This window comes from Pelophylax lessonae (genome assembly GCF_965119305.1).
Source record: "Pelophylax lessonae genome assembly, chromosome: 9".
In the NCBI taxonomy this organism is placed as follows: domain Eukaryota; kingdom Metazoa; phylum Chordata; class Amphibia; order Anura; family Ranidae; genus Pelophylax; species Pelophylax lessonae.
In genome coordinates this window covers 76,226,804-76,246,105 of record NC_138776.1, presented here as the reverse complement: position 1 = coordinate 76,246,105, position 19,302 = coordinate 76,226,804, and the positions used below count along the sequence as shown (strand labels likewise).

Below are 19,302 nucleotides of genomic sequence, written 5' to 3'. Positions count from 1 at the left end.
ACCATCAGACCCAAGGCTCGCATGCAAACTCGTAGAGAGGACAGATTGTTGTCCAACAACAACTGAATCGCCCCCTGCAACTTTTGCAGCTTGTCTGGGGGAAGAAAAACCCTTGCCAAGGCTGAATCCAGAGTCAAGCCCAGATAATCCAGTCTCTGAACCGGAATCAGCGCGGATTTCTTGAAATTGATATTCCAACCGAACTCCTGCAGAGTTCTCACCGTGATCGTCAGATCCCCCAACAAGGCTGAATGAGAGTCTGCTCTCAACAGGAGATCATCCAGGTACCCCAGTACTGCAATCCCCCGCCAGGGCAGCAGTTCTAAGAACGGTGCTAGTACCTGGCTAAACACTCAGAGTGAAAGCGAGACCAAAGGGTAACGCCACAAATAGATATGCGTCCTTGATATCTACGGAGGATATCTATGGAGGCTAAGAAATCTCCCTGATGCTGAGACGCTACTACCGTGCAGATGGACTCCATCCAAAACCTATGTACCAGTACGAATTGGTTCAAGGCCTTGAGATTCAGGATAGGATGCACCTTGCCTTCTTTTCTGGGCACGGTGAATAGGTTCGACTAAAACCCATGAAAACGTTCCTGAGCTGGAACCGGTACGATCACTCCTTGCGACAGCAAGTCGTGCATCGCCCCTCGCAAGTCCCTTAACCGGACTGGGGATAATTGAAGATTGGACGGGAAAAACCTGTCCGACGGACGAGACCGGAATTCGATCTTGTATCCTAATCGGATCAGTTTGTGAACCCGTTTGTCCTGAATCAAGGAGGTCCAGGGTTCCTGAAAGAATCAAAGACGTCCCCCCACCCCAGACACAGGTGAGGGCGCCCCTTCATACAGCCAAGGACTTGTCTGCAGCTCCAGATTGGCCAGACTTAGATTTTCCAGACTATGGCTTCTTGGAACCCCCAAAAGACCTAAACAGTTTAACTTTTTCTTGCGACCCGGAGGCACGAAAAAGACGTTTGTGAGCAGTAAAGGAAGGCCCCCATGCGGTCTCCAGGACCCCCCAAAGGGGTCCCAGAACAATAAGCATCTAAAAGGTCCCTAGCCAGGGACCCACCCAGGACAATCCAACCCCCTAAAATAAGCACCATAAGGACCGCATTATTACCACTCCCCCCCAGGTAAAACCTGCTAGGGGTAGGGGAATGCCAAGGGGTACACCAGATTAGTCCTCCGGGGTGCCAGGGAACCGAGGGAGCCCCTAAGGTCCGTCCATTCCAGGGAGAGGACCTCGCCCGCGACTGCCAAGGGGTGTTTGGGGGGACAATTTTACTCGCCATATCACGGTACCAGGTGGGCATCACTCACTCTGAAACAGATCACCTCCCATCCGGGATGGAGGTGCTGTCAGCCAAGGGGAAGCTGCGACTCAGTGCCTATTCCTAGAAGGAGGAGCATAACCCTATGAGTCATAAAGATAAAGAGCGGCGTCTGTCGATGAATGATAGAGAAATTCTACATTTTGGTAAACACACTTTAATTTTAAATATAGTCCTTTAAAATATTAAAACAGTTAGGCTAAGAGTGATTTCTCCACAAGAGATAAGATGTCAATCCCCCTAAAAACCAAGGACTCATGGGCACGAACAGGGGGCGTGTCCTTTTTGCCCGTATCCAGTCACCTGAAGGGACGAGTCCATAACCCAGGGTCATGAATATTAGGCCTTTGTCCTGTACTTTATGACTAATACCGTATATATACTCGAGTATAAGCCGACACGAATATAAGCCGAGGCCCCTAATTTTACCACAAAAAAATGGGAAAAACTCGAGTATAAGCCTAGGGTGGGAAATGCAGCAGCTACTGGACCCAACTGGACCCCCACGAGACCCAAAACAGGGGCTGCGGGCATGGTACAGGAGAATGCAGGGCTGCAGACATAGTACAAGAGAATGTGGGGCTGCGGGAATACTACAGGAGATGCAGTGCTGCGGGCATGGTACATGGTATGGGAATAAGGGAGCAATTACAGGACCTGTAACTTCTTCCTCTCGTTCCAGTTGCACAAGCACAACAACAGCACCACCACTTCTAATAGAGTCTTTCTCGGCTACCTCATAAGAAAGCTCAATATTAGGATAGCGGTTACATAACCTGGCCACATCTGCCATCTGAAAATTAGTGAGCTGCAGAAGTCTCACTTACCTGTTCCTGAGATGCCTTAGATTTAAAAACGTCATTGCGCATGCGGCGCCGCCGCCGCTCGGGAAAGCTCGTATGCGTTCGGCTAGTCCCAGGAATAGCCGAATGTGTGCGGACTTTACCCGATCGGCGGCGGCACATGCACTGTGACATGTTGGCGCTGGGCGGCGTAATTTTTAAATCTAAGGCAAATAGGAGCACGTTGGGTCGGCCGGGGACTTCCTTTTTTTTTATGACTCGAGTATAAGCCGAGGGGGATGTTTTCAGCACAAAAAAATGTGCTGAAAAACTCGGCTTATACTCGAGTATATACGGTATACTATATTTATTTAACATAGATTATGAATGTTCTAGGGTTGTCATTGCCATCCTCTAACTCCTGTTGGCCTAGTCACTGGTCATCACAGTGGTCATAAAAGTCAATAAAGCTCAGACTACACTTTCATACAAGTCAAAAAATATACATGCCACTTGTCTGTACATCCTCAAATAAAAATTTACCTTTTCATGGATCTCTTGTGTGGACTGGGCATCACAGAAAGCTACAGTAGCAAGATCTTTGAGTATTGGCATCTCCACCGTGCAGTCCCTTCCATCCAGCAGAGCTATGAGAGGGCGGGGGTGCATTGGACCATTGACAGTTTGAGGCCTCATACCTGGATATTCATAAAGACAAGGAAACAGGTTAATCAGACTCACACTCCATCTACACATGTTTTTAATATATCTGAGTAGCTTCTGTAGTTCTGATTATTTTATCTAAGTTTGGCAGACATGGTCAACATAAAAAAACATGTAAAAGCTAAAAATGCGTAAAATGTTACACTTATGACACTAAATTGAATATTAGAGACTCCAAACATGTCTCTTTGTTTAACACATACTTAAAGCTAAACTACAAGCAATTGTTTAAAAAAAAAAAAAAAAACACAACAGAATGAAGGTATGTCAATTTTTACTTTTCTTGTAATATTCTGCACAGTAGCAGGCAGAGAGCAGGGTAGTACTTGGGGCAATTTTGTTGTGCTTCATTTACATGTGTTGACAAAAAACATTTTGACAGGAGGAGAGTTAAGCAATGGCCCCATTATCCTGCTGGTGCTCTCTCACTGTCCAATCACAGGCTGGGAGCAAGAAAGTGACCCGTTTCCTTTAACTGCAGCAGAGAAAAATCAGGTCACCAGGCTGGCTGTGCTTTCTGGCAGACTGGGTAAATTTCTGACCTCAATGGACAGAAATACAAATTCTTTGGTAGGTGTAAAAGCTTCCATACATGCATTTCATTTGTGCATTTAGATGTTGAGAGTTAAGCTTTAACAAAGATGTTTGGTAGTTTGTCAGGAAAACCTAAAACCTCACGTGTACATTATACTAAGCAGCTGGTCAGCACTAAAAGCAAAGGGATTATTTTTATTATTTTTTTAAGGACAAATCTTAAAAATAAGCAGGATTGCTTCTGAAGATTAAAGTGTTTGTCCAGCATTTTTTTTTTAAAATTTGGATAGAGTAGAGAAGGGTTAGAACCCTTGTCATGTTTTCTTACTACGTTGGGCTCTGTTATAGAGATTTCCCCTCACTTATAGTCCTAGTGACAATAGCTTCACAGGACCGGAATTGAGGAAAACTCTGCAATGGACGCAGACATAAAAATATATATATTTTTTTAAGTACTAAAAGATTGAGTAATAAGTTAAGTCCAACTCTAGAAACAAAATAAATAAATAAATAACCCTACAGTGGTGGTCCTTCCCACACTGAAAAATGCTGGTTAAAGTGGAAGTAAACCCGTCAATTTAACGGCTTCAAAAAACAGTTACATTCTCCCCATGTGTTGGAAATGCAACGGTCACATTGGTTGTGCTCTCAACCAAATTGTCAAACCATCCAATGGCTGGTGTCATGGAAGTTGAAAATTAAACAGAGGCCATGGTGGCAGCTTCCTTGACTGAAAACGATAGGAGGGTTTACTACCACCAGAGGAATAAGAAATAATACTTTACTCCTTGCTCCAGCGCCCTTCTCTGCTCCAGCGCCTGGGCGATCCCTTCCTTTCCTCACATAAAATGCAGAGCTACTGGAAATGCATTATCATCATCATGTGACCATGGCCCAGATTGCCTTATAGACAATGGATCGGGGGAACCGTTCTACAGATGGAGGAAGCCTGCCAGCATTGCACCCTTGCAGTCAGGGTGGGGGAAGGGGGTCTTAGGTACTGCAAAAGTAAAATGTTTGTAATTGATGGGGTTGGGCCTTAAGAATTTATGCTTTTCCCTCTAAACATTTCAATTTGGATGATACAGATGAGAAAGGAGATCATACAATAACCCAAATCAAGCAAAACTGACTTCAATTAGTGTGCCTACTAGAATCTTCCGCTAAGAGGTTTGATTGGTTTCCATGGACTACTGCATTCTGCTTAAATTTCAAGTGTTTTATTGGGTAACATCACCTGCCCCCAATTGAGAAAACGCTTAGAAGCCATTATGCTAACACACAGAATTAATCGACCAGTACATTTTCTGCTGCAGTAACCAAACAGATTTACTGTTGATTTATGTAGTTAGCAGATCTTTCTGCAAACATGGTGCACTCAGAGAAATAGAAGCTGTTCAATGGCCGGGTGTAATTATCTAATTAACACCCTCTTGTGCTGTAGAGCCTTGCCATACATTATTCCCATGCTGTGGAGATGATAATAATAGCTGTGCGATAACACTTTACATTACTAATTCCTTCCCTTCTGTAAACAGCAGTGCTGGTGCTGTTGCAAATTCAGCGCAGGCCTCCATCCCTCCTGAGCCTGCAGGCCGTGGCAGATAAATTTGGAGGTTGCTGTGGAGATGCTCATCCTGGGAGTATAGTCACACCCTCTGGTTGCTGAGCAACACCATATTTTAGGGATAAAAAAAAAAAACTAAAGTTACTGCAGCAAGATTACTATTCTAATATTGCAACATTATTATATACGATAATTTATGGTAGAGAGGGGAGTGATGCTAGAAGTATCTAATACTATATACATTAAGCTCCCAATGTTAGCAAAATCACAAACCACAAAAAACTCAGTTACTGCAATTGAAAAATATGGTGCAGAATATTTTATAAATAATCTGCAATGACTTACTATCCAAGCCCACCTTTTGAAAAAAAAAATATATATATATTGGCTGGCTCAGTCCCCCAGCGGCTCACTGAGAGGCTGAGCCAGCTGACGGTCCAGGTATCTCAGGGAATCCCAACTGTAAAGTCAGGATCTCTCCAGAGTTTGGACTGGCTGGCTCAGGGACGTCAGCCAACAGCGGACTTTAGCCCATATCTAAAAACAGGTCACAGGAGGTGCAGAAAAAAGAGCACTCTTGTGACCCCCGGGGGAAATAGGCCCAAAATAGCCTTGGCCCCACTTTTCCTCTAAAGAAACCTATTGTAGGAGAGATATGAAGGCTGCCATTGCTGACCTCCTAAAACTGCTAACTTTAGTCATTTCTGAGTCAATGACCTGAAACAAGAATAGTAATAAGAAAATTCTGCCTTTTCCCTATCATTTGATGCATATTTTTTCCAGGTCTTTGATTTGCTAGACATAGTATGCTTCAAAAAACACCACGCCAGGACAATCATAGCCTACATCTATACCAAATAAAAAAGTTCCCAGGAAGTAGTGAGTCATATGTCTTTCGTTGCCAAAAATACTTTCACCTTGCTCCTGGCATTCTAATTTTATTTCTTTTTTGTACACTTCCTATAGCGAATTTGGATCTGCCTAATCCCGTCGGCTGTAAGATGCTGAGAAATAAGCTGGGTACCAGGATGATGCAACTCTAGCACAGGGTTACTTAACCTTTTTTTCAGTCAAAGACCCCCTAAAAATTATGCACGGTCTTGAGGCACTCAATTATAAAATGTTGAAAAAATGTAACTAATAGTTTTACATAATGCAGAAAAATCCACACACTTAGGACACCCAACGTTACAGGTGATTTATTCTTCCAAAGCAAATACTCCTTTTGCATACTAGCACTGACTAGTATTCCCTCTATCCTTGACTCTAATGTAACCCAAATGCAGAAGGAGAGGGGGTAACCAGGATTGTGTGCAGGCACTGATGTCCTCCATATCAACCAATGATATCAATGGTTGCTAGGAGGCCGGCAGCTGGAAGGTTATAATGGTGCACAATGAAAACCAGTGGCTTTGTGTAACTAAAAAGCAGGCTTAATCCACTCATTCATTTGTATAACATTTTTGGGCAATTTTTAGGCATTTTTCCAGGGCACCCCTGAAGAAACCTGTAAGCACTCTGGTTAAAAAGAGCTGCTCTAGCATACATCATCAGGAGTTTCTTAATTAGTGACCACCCAAAGATCAAAGTAAGAAAAATTTAGATGCAGAAGAAGTGGCAGGAAGAGCAGAACTGACAGCACTGGAGGTAGGCAAAATCAAAAAGGTACTTCTGCCATAAAGTGCAATATACATAGTATGCTTGCGCAATAAAGCAAAAGCTTCCACCGCTCTCCATACTATAGTTCTACGTGTGAGGATGCAAAAATGAGAACAAACATTTCTAATTTGTTTTTAAAAGGTGCAGGCTCTAGGGCTCTTGTATATTGGCTTCACTATCTGGTCACTGACCTGGAACAAGCCTGCTGCTGGTAAAGTCTATAAAGTCTGAAAACTCTTCTGTGACTCATTAGATTAGTGTAGGATTGAGATGAAAGTCCTGGAACCTGCAAAAGCAGATCTCCATTTTCACAGGTGCCCTTTAAAGGGCATGTGCAATGGGCAGAGCCATCACAGAAGCCTGTAGCAAAAAAAAAAAAACAAAAAAAAAAAACTCCACTGTATTTGGTTAAGAATCACACTTAACCCTAGCACCTATGTGGGTACTATAGATATGGAATTTGTGAGGGTGTTGTGTTGGTTTTTCCATAACCAGATACAGTTGGATTAGCTGGCATCCATCACAAACTGTTCCAAATCATAATACTCTGGTAATGGCTTGTAAATGATTTACCTACTTTACAAAAGCATTGCAGATGATGTTAGTGCTTGCTGAATAAAATATTTTAAATGACCCAAAGTTAACTAGCTGTATCTATCTCCAACACAACCCTTGTGGCTGTATAAAACAGCTGACAGGGCACACTGGCACATATAGTTCCTCAACCCTGTTAGGGTGTGTGTGTGTGTGTGTGTGTGTGTGTGTGTATATATATATACACACACACACACACACACACACACACAAATACATACATATATACACACACACGCACACACAAATACATACATATACACACACACCACACTATATTGTCAAAAGTATTGGGACACCTGTCTTTACACGCACATAGACTTTAATGGCATCCAAGTCTTAGTCCGTAGGGTTCAATATTGAGTTGGCCCACCCTTTGCAGCTATAACTGCTTCAACTCTTCTGTCAAGGCTGTCCACAAGGTTCCAGAAGCATGTTTGTGAGATCAGGCACTGATGTTGGGGAGAAGGCCTGACTCACAGTCTGCACTCTAATTTATCCCAATGGTGTTCTATCGGGTTGAGGTCAGGACTCTGTGCAGACCAGTCAAGTTTCTCCAACCCAAACTCGCTCATCCAGGTCTTTATGGATCTTGCTTTGTGCACTGGTCCAATTAACATGGCTTCTTAGTTCCAGTGAATGGAACTCTTAAGGCGTCAGCATACCAAGACATTTTGGACAATGTCATGCTCCCAACTTTGTGGGAACAGTGTGGGGATGGCCCCTTCCAGTTCCAACATGACTGCGCACCAGTGCACAAAGCAAGCTGCATACAGACATGGATGAGTGAGTTTGGGGTGGAGGAACTTGACTGGTCTGCACAGGGTCCTGACCTCAACCCGACAGAACATCTTTAGGATGAATTAGAATGGAGACTGGGAGCCAGGCCTTCTTGTTCAACATCAGTGCCTGAACTCACCAATGCAATTCTGGAAGAATGGTCAAACATTCCCATAGACACACTCCTAAACCTTGTGGACAGCCTTCCCTGAAGAGTTGAAGCTGTTATAGCTGCAAAGGGTGGGCCAACTCAATATTGAACCCTACGGACTAAGACTGGGATTTCATTAAGTTCATGTGCGTGTAAAGGCAGGTGTCTCAATACTTTTGACAATATAGTTTGTGTGTGATATATATATATATATATATATATACATACATACATCCATCCATCCATACATACAAATACATCCATCCATACACACACATGGTTCATCTGATTTCACAGCAACTGTGACAACTAGCAATAGCATATTACCCAAGCAAATGTGTCTTCCAGTACAGAAAAGAAAAAATTATTGTCTTTGACTATATTATGTTCCACTTACTATGTATAAGTATTATAGACCTAATTAGTCTTATAGGAACTATATTGCGCCACAGCAACCCGATTCACACTTTTTCTGCAGGTTTAAATATAAATGGTTGCTGTGAGAATTCACAGTCAACTCCTATTAAATGCTCTCTAATGCACAAAGGTGCTGTAGGGCATATCAGTTATTGTAAGAGAGAGAATATATAATTTAGATATGCCCTGCTAATAAAGGAATCCTAAATGACTTGCACACAACGGCCAGGAAAGAAATAATCAGAAGACATGTTTATTCTAGTCACCGACGGTGGACTGGTTTGCCTGTCATGTCGTTCACCAAATCTGTTTCAGATTAGCAGTCTACAGCCAAGAAGAAAAAATGCCGGATATCTCAGTCTCAATCTCCACTGCTTACTCACATATCAGCTGGATACCTTATCTCTATCATTTTACATGTGTACATCTCACTTCAGGCTAATCAATACTAATTAGCAATTAATTAAATCTATATGATTTGTAATTCATTGTTTCATGCTGATATGAGATCTAAAGATGGCAGCTATTTTTTTCTGTTATAATTCTCACATTATTCCTCACCCCATTCGCTACATCTACAGTATTGTGAACAGACCATGTTTTTTTAGGGAATGAACTGCAAATACTAGCATGCTCTATCCTCATACAGAAGTGCTTGCCAGAGGCTGGAAATGAAATAATAACAAAGTAAAGAAGCACTGACTGGTGCATACAATCATAAACAGCCATGAAAGTTATATTTGTGCAGAAAAAAAGTTACTCTTGCCTCATCTTGTGGAATCTACTTATACTACCTACATAGCTAATTTCAGGCATTGGAAGACCTAGGGCATTGTAACAGTCAACTAACGTTAGACACATCATTAAATCCCCTTCCCTTTTAAAGCAAGCAAATTGTATGGTATAGTTACTTGGCTCTGGTGATGCCATTGTGGAGACAATGATGGGTGGTCCAGTCCTTCTGGTTACTTTCTGGTAGGGCGAGTTGAGAGAGTGCGGACTAGGTATGGTAGGTGGTGGTAAGCCTACTGCTGACTCCATATGACTCCCATGTTTGCGTAGAAGCTGAGGGCTACAGTGAGGGCTGTGCACAGGCGAAGTGGGTGGAAGGCGTTCTCTTTTCATTAGCTCCATGGGCACAGTGTAACTAGTAGGGTAAGCGGTTTTTGGCCCACTGGTGATGTTTGTGTGTACAACAGTCATGGGTATGCCAGACTGGGCAGGGTAGGCTGATGCTGGACGAGGTTGAAAAGGAATGGAGTATCCAGCAGTTTGCATGAACTGTGGGTTTTGGGAACTCATTCCACAAGCTGGGTAGCTGGCTGCCTCCAGTAAATGCTGGGATGGGGCACTAGAAGGACGGCGGCTGAGTTCGGCCATTCGAGGTGAGACTGGCTGCAATGACAAGGAGTGTTGAGGGTTGGAAACTCCATCCATCATTGTGTTATTTTGGGGTTGTGCACTGAAATCACTGCGCATGAGATCTCCCCGGTGGCTGAAGCTATTGGAGCGAGCTCGAGACCTCAGGGAGTTGCTTTTCTGTGGATCTTGTCTCAGCATCTGCAAATCTGCCCGGTAGCTCTTGATAAGACCTAAAAGCAGTCTCGCCTGGCCAAGATTAGCAGCCACTGATTTAATGTCATGTTCTTCCATGACAGCCAGTGAGCTGGGCGTGTCAAACCCCTGCTGAATCAATGCACCAACAGTTGCTTCAGAAAGGCCTTCATTCCTCAAAGTTGTAAGGAACTCCATATCTACAGCCCTCTTTAGTTCAGCTCCAGAAAGTGACACTGGGGCCTGAGGATGCGATGGAGTTAGCGTGCCATCATAGGCATCATATGTCATCTTAGCAGTGACATTATCCCTTACTGATCCATATCCCCGATTTGCAGAGATAGAGGAAGTCCCCAGAGTGCCATCCATGGCAGCAGATGCACTGGGCTCCACCACTAAGCAGGTAGGAGCTGCCTGCCTCCCTCCTGTGGGATCAATGCCTCGTTCCATCATATCATTATAAATCAGTCTGTTGGAGAACGTAGACGCCTCTGAGCCATATCTGGGGTTGGGTAGATCTACTGTGTATCTGGCAGGGGATGAATCTCGACTCCTGGAGCGTTGTCCCTCGGTAATGACTCTACCTGTAGGATCTCTGTAAATGCGACCTAATTCTTGTGAGTGATAGGGACGTGCAGGAGCCTGTTCCCAGGCCGTACGACTTGTGGGAGGACCATAAGCATGTCCTGCACGATTTAGTATTGGGTCTCTGTAATAACGAGGATCCTCCAGGGATCTTCCAGGCAGAGAAGGCTCATTATAATAATCGTGGGTTTGCACAGATCCACGCCCAGACATTGCCATTTGCTTCTCGTTGGGAAAGCCGAAGTCTGGGACTGAGTTATTCCTCACTGGCCTGCGGTCCTGACGCACCAGGTGACCTTGCTGACCTCGGATATATGCGTCTGGGTATGAAGAGAGGTCCGCCTTTATCTCTGAGCTGCCTGGCACGAGAATATCGCGGGATCTACTGCTTGGCAGCTTGTAAAAAGCTTCCTCTCCGTTGTAGGTCAGAGAATTGTTTATGCCGGCTGCTCTGTGATATCCTGATGAGATGTCTCCCTCCCAGCTGCCTTCATACCAACCTGCTGCATCCCAGCTACGAGAACGGCTGATGTTTGTGTGCCTGCCTGAAACCGGCATTGGAAAAAAAAAAAAAAACCTTTCAGCTTAGATACAGTGGTAGAGGAGGAGGCGAGGAAACGTCTCAGTTAAAATCTTCTGTTACATGTATCAAAGAAAAAAAAACACACACACAATAAACAGATGTAGCTGCACCTGAGCTCTCTGGAGGCACAACAGAAACAGGCGGCTTGAGTTACAAAAGTATCGGCTGAATTATTAATCCCAGGTAATAGAAGACGATACAGTACAACACCCTGTAGTCAGCGGTCTCTCCAGGCTTCAGGCACAGACTGGGTGTCCACAACTAATCCTCATGGCTTTGGCTGAATGGTAGAGGGAACATTTTATTCATATGGATAACTGTGTGCAGATTAGAAAACCTGCAAAGCCCTAATCCGATGTGACAGAGTGCGCCCAGACGCAGAACTTCCTGATGTCACAGTAACCTGCTGCGATCAGGCAACCGCTCGATGCTATGCCTCTCTGGTCTCATATTTACTTGTGTCAGGGGAGAATGGCTGAAATGGGGACATGGGAAAACTAAAACGACACTGCTCCAGCTAAATCTCTCCTGATGAAAGAGTAACCTAGCTAAGGCTAGGATTTAACAAGCACACCCTCCATACAGTCTCTTCATGCTGGGCAGAGTTCTCGCCAATGAAGGCAAGAAGCAGGTCCTAAACACACATTGAAAGGGAAAAAACTTGTTAAATCCACAGTGGCGGAGAACTTGCAATTAAAGCTGCATACTATGATATTAACACAGGTAGTAATAATATATTTAAAAATCTTGGATCTTACTAGGAAGAGTTCAGTAACCCCTACAAAATGCTGATATTTCAAAGTGGAAGTCTCAAGATTGTAAACTTGTTTTATTCAATACAACAGAATGTGCGATTGTTCCTAAACTGAGCAAAATACTGGCAGCCTATAGAGAGAACTGCATGCAGCAGCCTGCATACAGATATTGTGAAGAGGAGTCTTTATAGACTGCATGGTATGGCCGGCATGTCTGCAAAAGGGATCCTGTGTAGCTCCGAAATGCTGCTTTTTCAATGCTGTGATGTCATCACTTCAACAAACAGCTGCATGTTATTTTCAAGATCCATGGCATGCTAGCAATCTATGCTTTGATTCCTGTTGATACCAGTTTCTAACTGTTAATTGCTACAGGACCTACTGTATTTACTAAAGTGCAACTAAAGGTATAAATATCCACCTACCATATACATGGTGCCAATACATTTTCTGCAACCACGTATTGCAGGAAAGAAATTTGCATGATTCCTCCATCGACACAGACTGTACTGATAGGGGAATCCCTCCTGCGGATCCATTGTCTGCTCCAGGCGGGGGCGGGTGGGGGCTATAGCCGCTAGCAATAATCGCAAGTGAATCCGGCATGATGGTTGTACCCAAGTTCATCGATCCATCAACCTGGTATATTTAGCCTGCTCATTAACAGTTCGAATCTTGGCCGGTCCCTGCTGAATCGGTCGAGATTCGATCCGTGTATGGCCGGCCTAACAGTTCCTCGCCAGCCTCTTCTCCTGTGTGCCAGTTTCTGGCCATCTTCATTGGTCGGCATGGGATGATGTCATTAGTCAGCTAGTAATTCGAGCAAACAGGGATTGGGCCGGCCACTGTAAGCTGCATGCAACAGGAATATTCTACATAACCTTAATATTAGGGATACCCAAAATGTATGCAGTAGGAGGCCTTAGATCTTAGCTGGGAGGTTCCCTGGAACCACCATCTATTACCAGCAATGTATGCAACACTTTGTGAAAAAATAAAGATACCAACTCCAAAACGGTTTTAGGGTTGTTGCTGTAAGTAACTCAGATCATGAAAATATCTGCGGTTTCTATATTTAGTAGTGATCTATATTTTTATTTACCATATCTTTAATAAAGCTTTTGAAATTAAAAGTATGTTTCACAAAGAGGAAGGGGTCAACAAGACAGTACACAAGAGGAAGGGTATCAATCGGAAGGGAAGGGGGGGGAAGGGATTACAGAGATGGGATGAATTTTTCACTAACAACTTCATCTCCTTTTAGATCAGGGGTAGGCAACCTTTTAGAGGTGGCGATCTACCTAAGCAACATGGATGAGATCAAAGATCGCTTGGATGCAGCACCCTTTTTCCCTTTTTATTTATTTTTTTTATTTTTAAAGAAATTAACTAGCAAGGCCCCAATAAAAAGGATGGCATGAAAAAAACTTCTGCTTTGGCTTCAGAGGAGACATCATTTGACAACGGCTGGTAAAACCTGGAGCAGTCATGTCATCCATAGGTTCTTAGATCCCAGCTGTTCTTGGCACTCCCTCCTCTCTCCTACATACGCCGCTAGCTCACATAAGTGAGATATTGTGACCATATTGGTGCGGTCTAAAAATGGGTTAGTCAACATAGGTGTTAGAGGGGAAGGGTCAGTTAGGCTAGTTAGGTTTAAGCTGAAATTCTACTTTAAACACTTTAAGACTGGCTAATGTACATTTACTTTGCAGGTTTAAAGTGGTATACCGGTAGCTGCAGGCATCTTTTTGGTATTATTTTTTTTTGGGCAGTCAATGATGTTTTTTTTTTTTTGTAAAAGCAATCCTAGAGGCTAATTAGCTGCTGGATTGCTTTTACAGGTGGCAGAAGGGAGTCCCTCCCCCTCTCGCTGCTCTGCACTGACGGCCAGTGGTAGTGATATTTCAAACTACCCTCCCTATTGGTGGGCAATGACAGTGATAAACACCTTTGTGCTGCATTAGTGACACCAGTGTCAGTATTAATTAAACCTGTATGCTGCATTAGTGGCCAGTGGCTGTGTTTAATAACCCTTTAATGCTGCATTAAGGGGTAAATTAAAACTGACACTGGTGCCACAAAATCAGCATAAAGGGTTTAATTAAAGAGGAAGTAAACCTCCATCTTTAAGTTTTACTTATAGGTAAGCCTATAATAAGGCTTACCTACAGGTAGTGTAAATATCTCCTAAACATGCACCTTCAGGAGATATTTACTGTACCTGCAGCTAGTGAAATCACTGGCGCATGCGCTCTGAAGGAACGGCCGCCTGTGCTGTTTTTTCAGAGCCCTGTGCCGTGTCTGGCAGCTCCTGCACACATATGAGGTAATGACGTCATTGTGGTTCTGGTCAGTCACAGAGCCAGAGTGCGCAACATCAGCGATAAGCTCGAATCTCTGGAATGCTTAACTTTAAGGTAAGTTTCACATAATATGCTAGTATGCAATGCTTACTAACACATTATTCCTGTGCCTTGCAGGTAGGAAAAAATAAGTAAATAAATGCAGCGGTTTACAATCGCTTTATCTGCCACTGGTCACTAAGGCCCCTTTCACACGGGCATTCCTTTTTTTCTTCCATTCTGTTTCTTAAATGGAAGAAAAATAGGGCTTTCTTCCGTTTGAAAAAAAAAAAACGGATGTTAACGGAGGAGGAGGATGTCAGCAGATGATCATCCGCTTGCCCAAAGAAATACATTGGTGTCCGTTTTTCAACCACCAACGGTTGGATGAAAAAAGGAATGCCCGTGTGAAAGGGGCCTAATGCATCAGGTGACCAATGGAAGCACATTAATCCTTTCATGCTGCATTAGTGGCACCAGTGTCAGTGTTAATTAACCCTGTTATTCTGCAGCATGAAGAGGTTATTATTATTATACAGGATTTATATAGCGCTGACAGTAACACTGCCACAGGCCACTAACGCAGCATAAAGGGTAATTAACACTAACTCGTGCCATTATTAACCCCTTCACACACACACACACACACACACACACACACACACACACACACACACAGTAACAAATTTGTTACTTGCATTCACAGTGTCGGCACCGCACTCTACAGCCTCCCGGCCTCTGTCAGGTGGAGATCACTCTGCCTGACAGAATGTATTACTTTCCACACTAGTGCCGAGTGCAGAATCGCACTTGACACCCCGCTGCAGCTCTGCCTGTGTGCTGCAGATTTGTGATGTGACGTGATTGGGGCAGCAGCTTGGCGAAATCAGGATGTTGGGCATGTCGGGTCACTAGCTACCTGTCAGATGACCGTAATCAACAGGTAGACCACACTTGGCGGGTTGCCAACCCCCGTATTAGATTATAATACAACTTTACTATTTGATATAATAGGGCATCTGATTACTAGTAACAAACATATGTCACAAGTGGTGTAAAGCAGGCCACATATGGATTGCATTTCAACTCTTTCTTGATTAAAGGAGCTGAAATTTGCTCAGTGGTTGCTGCCTCCTGCCTGACATCCCTCGCCTAAAAAAAAATCGAAGGAGCCTGGTGAAAAATTGCCAGCCACATAGCACTTGCATCTAATCAGATGCCACTGGTGGGGCTGCCTGTCAAAATAAAATAGCCACAGTGGGAGATTCATTAATCAATGCTGTGTAATGTCAATGGAGGAATCTGCTAGAAATTTTCAGTTCAGAATTAAGGCTAAAAGAAAAACACACCATGTAAGTATGGCAAACATTGGAGTTAGGGGACATATTACAGGCACAGGAATCGGTAAGAATCCTAAAATATAATGTTGTGTTTTAGTAATTCCCTCAAGGAAATATACTCTGTCCACTTTTTTAACCCATTTCTTTATAGTTGTATTACGTGTAGATTTACATAAATCGGAGGTTGAGAGATTTTTCCATGTTTAACATAAAGGGGAGGACAGTGCAGTTATATACCTTCGGTGAAAAGTTTGTACAGTGAAATAAACAAGTCCATGCATCTGCAGGAATATTACCCATGCTAACGTGTACAATATGGGCTAATAAAGTGGTCCAGTAACTTTGTATTTCTTTGTAGAACCACCATAGACGAGCAAAGGAGTGGTGATGTCATTGAGACATGATGTCATCTTGTGGGATTATTATATAATCTGGAAAATAGTTTGATGGTCTTTTTTGCTGTATTGGTATCCAGAGAAGAGACACACAAATAGCAAGTAGCAGAATTTTAAGTTTCGGATTATCAGGTAAAGATAAGCCATGTTCTAGTTCCCATTTCTCGAGATACTTTAGAACGCAGGGATCTTCCAAAATAAGTAGGCAATTACAGAATTATGCAGTGTTGGGGTTTCTGCGGCGTTAAAAACAGTTTCAAGTGTTTCAAATGAAGTGAACTGAGAAGGCATCTATATACAGTAGATTTAGGGAGAGAGCCAAAAATTAAGCATCTGCGTTTTTCTCTAAAAGCCCATCATGTGTATAGCCCACTGTATTCGAAAATCATGTAAAGATGTACATTCAGAACCAATAAGTACATCTTGCTTCCTCAAAACAGTTGAGCGAGTTCATGTGAGATAAGTTGGTTCACTCTTGCCAGGTGGGACATAAGCATTCCAAGAAATGAATTTGCCGGGAGTTGACACAAACAAAAGCTTTAAAAAAAATGATTAAATGCTGGAGGAAGGATTATCAATAATCTGATGACGCAACCCTCCTTTCAGAAACTGAAGAAGGCTTGAAACATCTGATCAAAAGGACCAAAGAAGAATAAGAAAGTGAGAAGTTTGGATTCTTTTTGAAAATCAAGATCAACTCATTCACTAGAAAACCCGCCGCTGCTGGAATGGCCTGACATCCACGTAGAAGTGGAAACTGAGACTTGCAACACTCAGACCGCAAGCTCTACTAGTAGCGGTCACAGTTCCTATCCTATAGGGGAAAATCATACCTCCATGTAGTCATGGTCTTGAAATGCAAGATATCCTCCAATCCTGGTCTGCCAAGATACATATCCTAGAATTCCTACCTACCAAGCTAGACCTGAACAGCTGGCAAAGAGAATGTAAGACAGTATATGATCTATATTTAAAGAGATATGACAGGATCTCTCTCTTATGGACTCTAAAGTTGCCACTCAAACTCTACCAAACAGACTAGGAAAGCAGAATCAAGACCTTAGAAAGCGACAAAGATGCAATCAGGATGCAGCCATACTGGTTCTTTCTCCTATGGAAACAACATGGAAAACCACAATAAAAAAATTTGTATTAGGCACCTGCCTGAGGCCACCCCAAGTAGGGACTTCACTGAAACTGTGACAACCATTTTCAACACCTTACTCAGTCAACCACCACAGGCAGAATTAGAGATCGATGATCCAAAAAGACCAAGGGACATCATTTGCTGACTACATTTCTACAAATTTTAAAAAGGCACACATCATAAAATATGGGAATACTGTCCCCAGGACTTTGATGGGAGCCAAAAGCCACATCCTCCCTGAAATCTCCCTTCTCACCTTTAAATTGCAGCAGATGACAAACCTGTATTGGACAAGCTTCACCACCCAGGTCAGCCTGATCCATGGGGCCACACTTAAATAAAGTAGCTCCTATTTTATGCTATGGCTATATACAATGTGATCATACAGCTGGGTATTGGAGTAGCCCTCCCTCCTCTGCAGTTAGGAGACACCTCTCCGCCACAAGGGTCCCTGCTCCTGGATTCACACAGTCCAGCATTGGACAAATAAGCGATTCCTCCAGCAGACTCAGACCCAAGACCCTACTCTTATTTAATCCCCATTTCCTACATATCTCTGTTTCACAATTCTGCCTTTACACCTACTTCTTCCAGGAAGAAATCTTTTCCTACCCCACCTCCTTGCTCTGAACACTCCCTTTTATCCCCTCTTCTTACCCCTCTCCTTATTGCTTCGACTGGAGGAGAATCTGATCACATTCTATTGAAATCATAATGACTAGCCTAACCTTTACATCTCTTAATGTCAAGGGCCTCCACCGTCCTGCCAAACACTCATTTCCAACTAATAGGCTGACTGCATACTCCAATAGGTTTCCTTTAGGAAAGATCAACCAGGATTGATAAAAATCAATGCTTAAAAAAAAAAAAAAAAAAAAAACATCTTTTTTTTTCATTTAAAACTGATTTTTTTTTTTTTAATTTTAATTTTTTTTTACCAAACATTTAAAAAAAAAAAAAAAAAAAACTTTTAGAGTAAAAATATATCTAAAGATAGCTTTCTATTTAGGATACAATAATAATTTGGTTTATTCTGCATGAAATTGAGCTTAGTTATGTAGCATGAGGCTGTATATTCTGCAATATTTACATTTTTGGTAAACTCATTCATTGAATCCAAGCTCTGCAAGTAGAGATAACATGCACTGCATTGATGCATTCACACAATTTCACACTAACTACAAGCAAGAATGAGTCCTTACATTTAAAGTTCACCTGTCATTTCAGATCTATCATGGCAGCGCCTGTTAGCGGGCATCCACTCACCTGCTGCCGCCAAGTCCCATACCTTGTTGTGTCACTGCCGCATCACCAGCCATCCCATTAAAGTGAATGGGACTGTTAGTGAGTCAACAACGGGTCAAAGGAGGAGCCGCTGCAGGACAGAGATGACAGCTGCTCTGTAAAAATTATGATTTAAATCGAGTTGATTTAAATCAAGCCTTGTTACTAGTAGTTTTAATCATTATTTAAATTGTGATTTAAACCGACTTGACTTAAATCAAATCCACCCTGAGATCAATTGTATAGTCTCTCCAGTCAACGCTTTCCGGATAACTACTCCAGCTAACTCGCTTGCGAGGCGTCTAACACTGTTCTTAGGCAATTAATTAACATTAAATCTGATCTAAAGGGCTGTTTCCTCTTTGCTTGCTAACTTTTACCTTCCAAAAACTAATCATATCCCATTTCTCAAACAGACTATTGCAGAAATAGGTGACTTGAAGGTGTGACAACACTGGAGGTGATCTTTTTTTTTTATATTCTATTTTTAAATTTTCAGAGCAATTATAAAAATAAAAAAAAATACAAAAATAGTAAAAATAAAACAATAGAAATATAAAGGCCGCAGTTATCAACACAGGGCTGACGTACAAATGACAAAACATAACCAACCCTCCCAAGCAAGCCCCCAGTAAGATCTAAATAAATAAAATAAAGCTTTAGTTTTTTTAGAAAGAGAGGAGAGAAGTGTGTACAAGGCTTTCCCCCATCATAGGAGAGGACAGGGCATACAGATGACTATAGTATTGCACAAAAGTGTCTA

General features: G+C 42.7%; 1 protein-coding gene across 1 annotated transcript in view; it reads right to left on the bottom strand.

The window, feature by feature from the left end:
- The window catches only part of CTBP2 (C-terminal binding protein 2), a 107,998-nt gene extending 96,539 nt beyond the window's left edge, over positions 1-11,459 (bottom strand). The window contains exons 1-2 of the mRNA XM_082269383.1: positions 9,463-11,459; positions 2,670-2,824 (exon numbers count right to left, since the gene is read on the bottom strand). Coding sequence (XP_082125509.1) covers positions 2,670-2,824; positions 9,463-11,248 — 1,941 coding nt within the window. The 5' untranslated portion in view covers positions 11,249-11,459. The remainder of the gene's footprint in view (positions 1-2,669; positions 2,825-9,462) is intronic.
- Between the last annotated feature and the right edge of the window lie 7,843 nt (positions 11,460-19,302).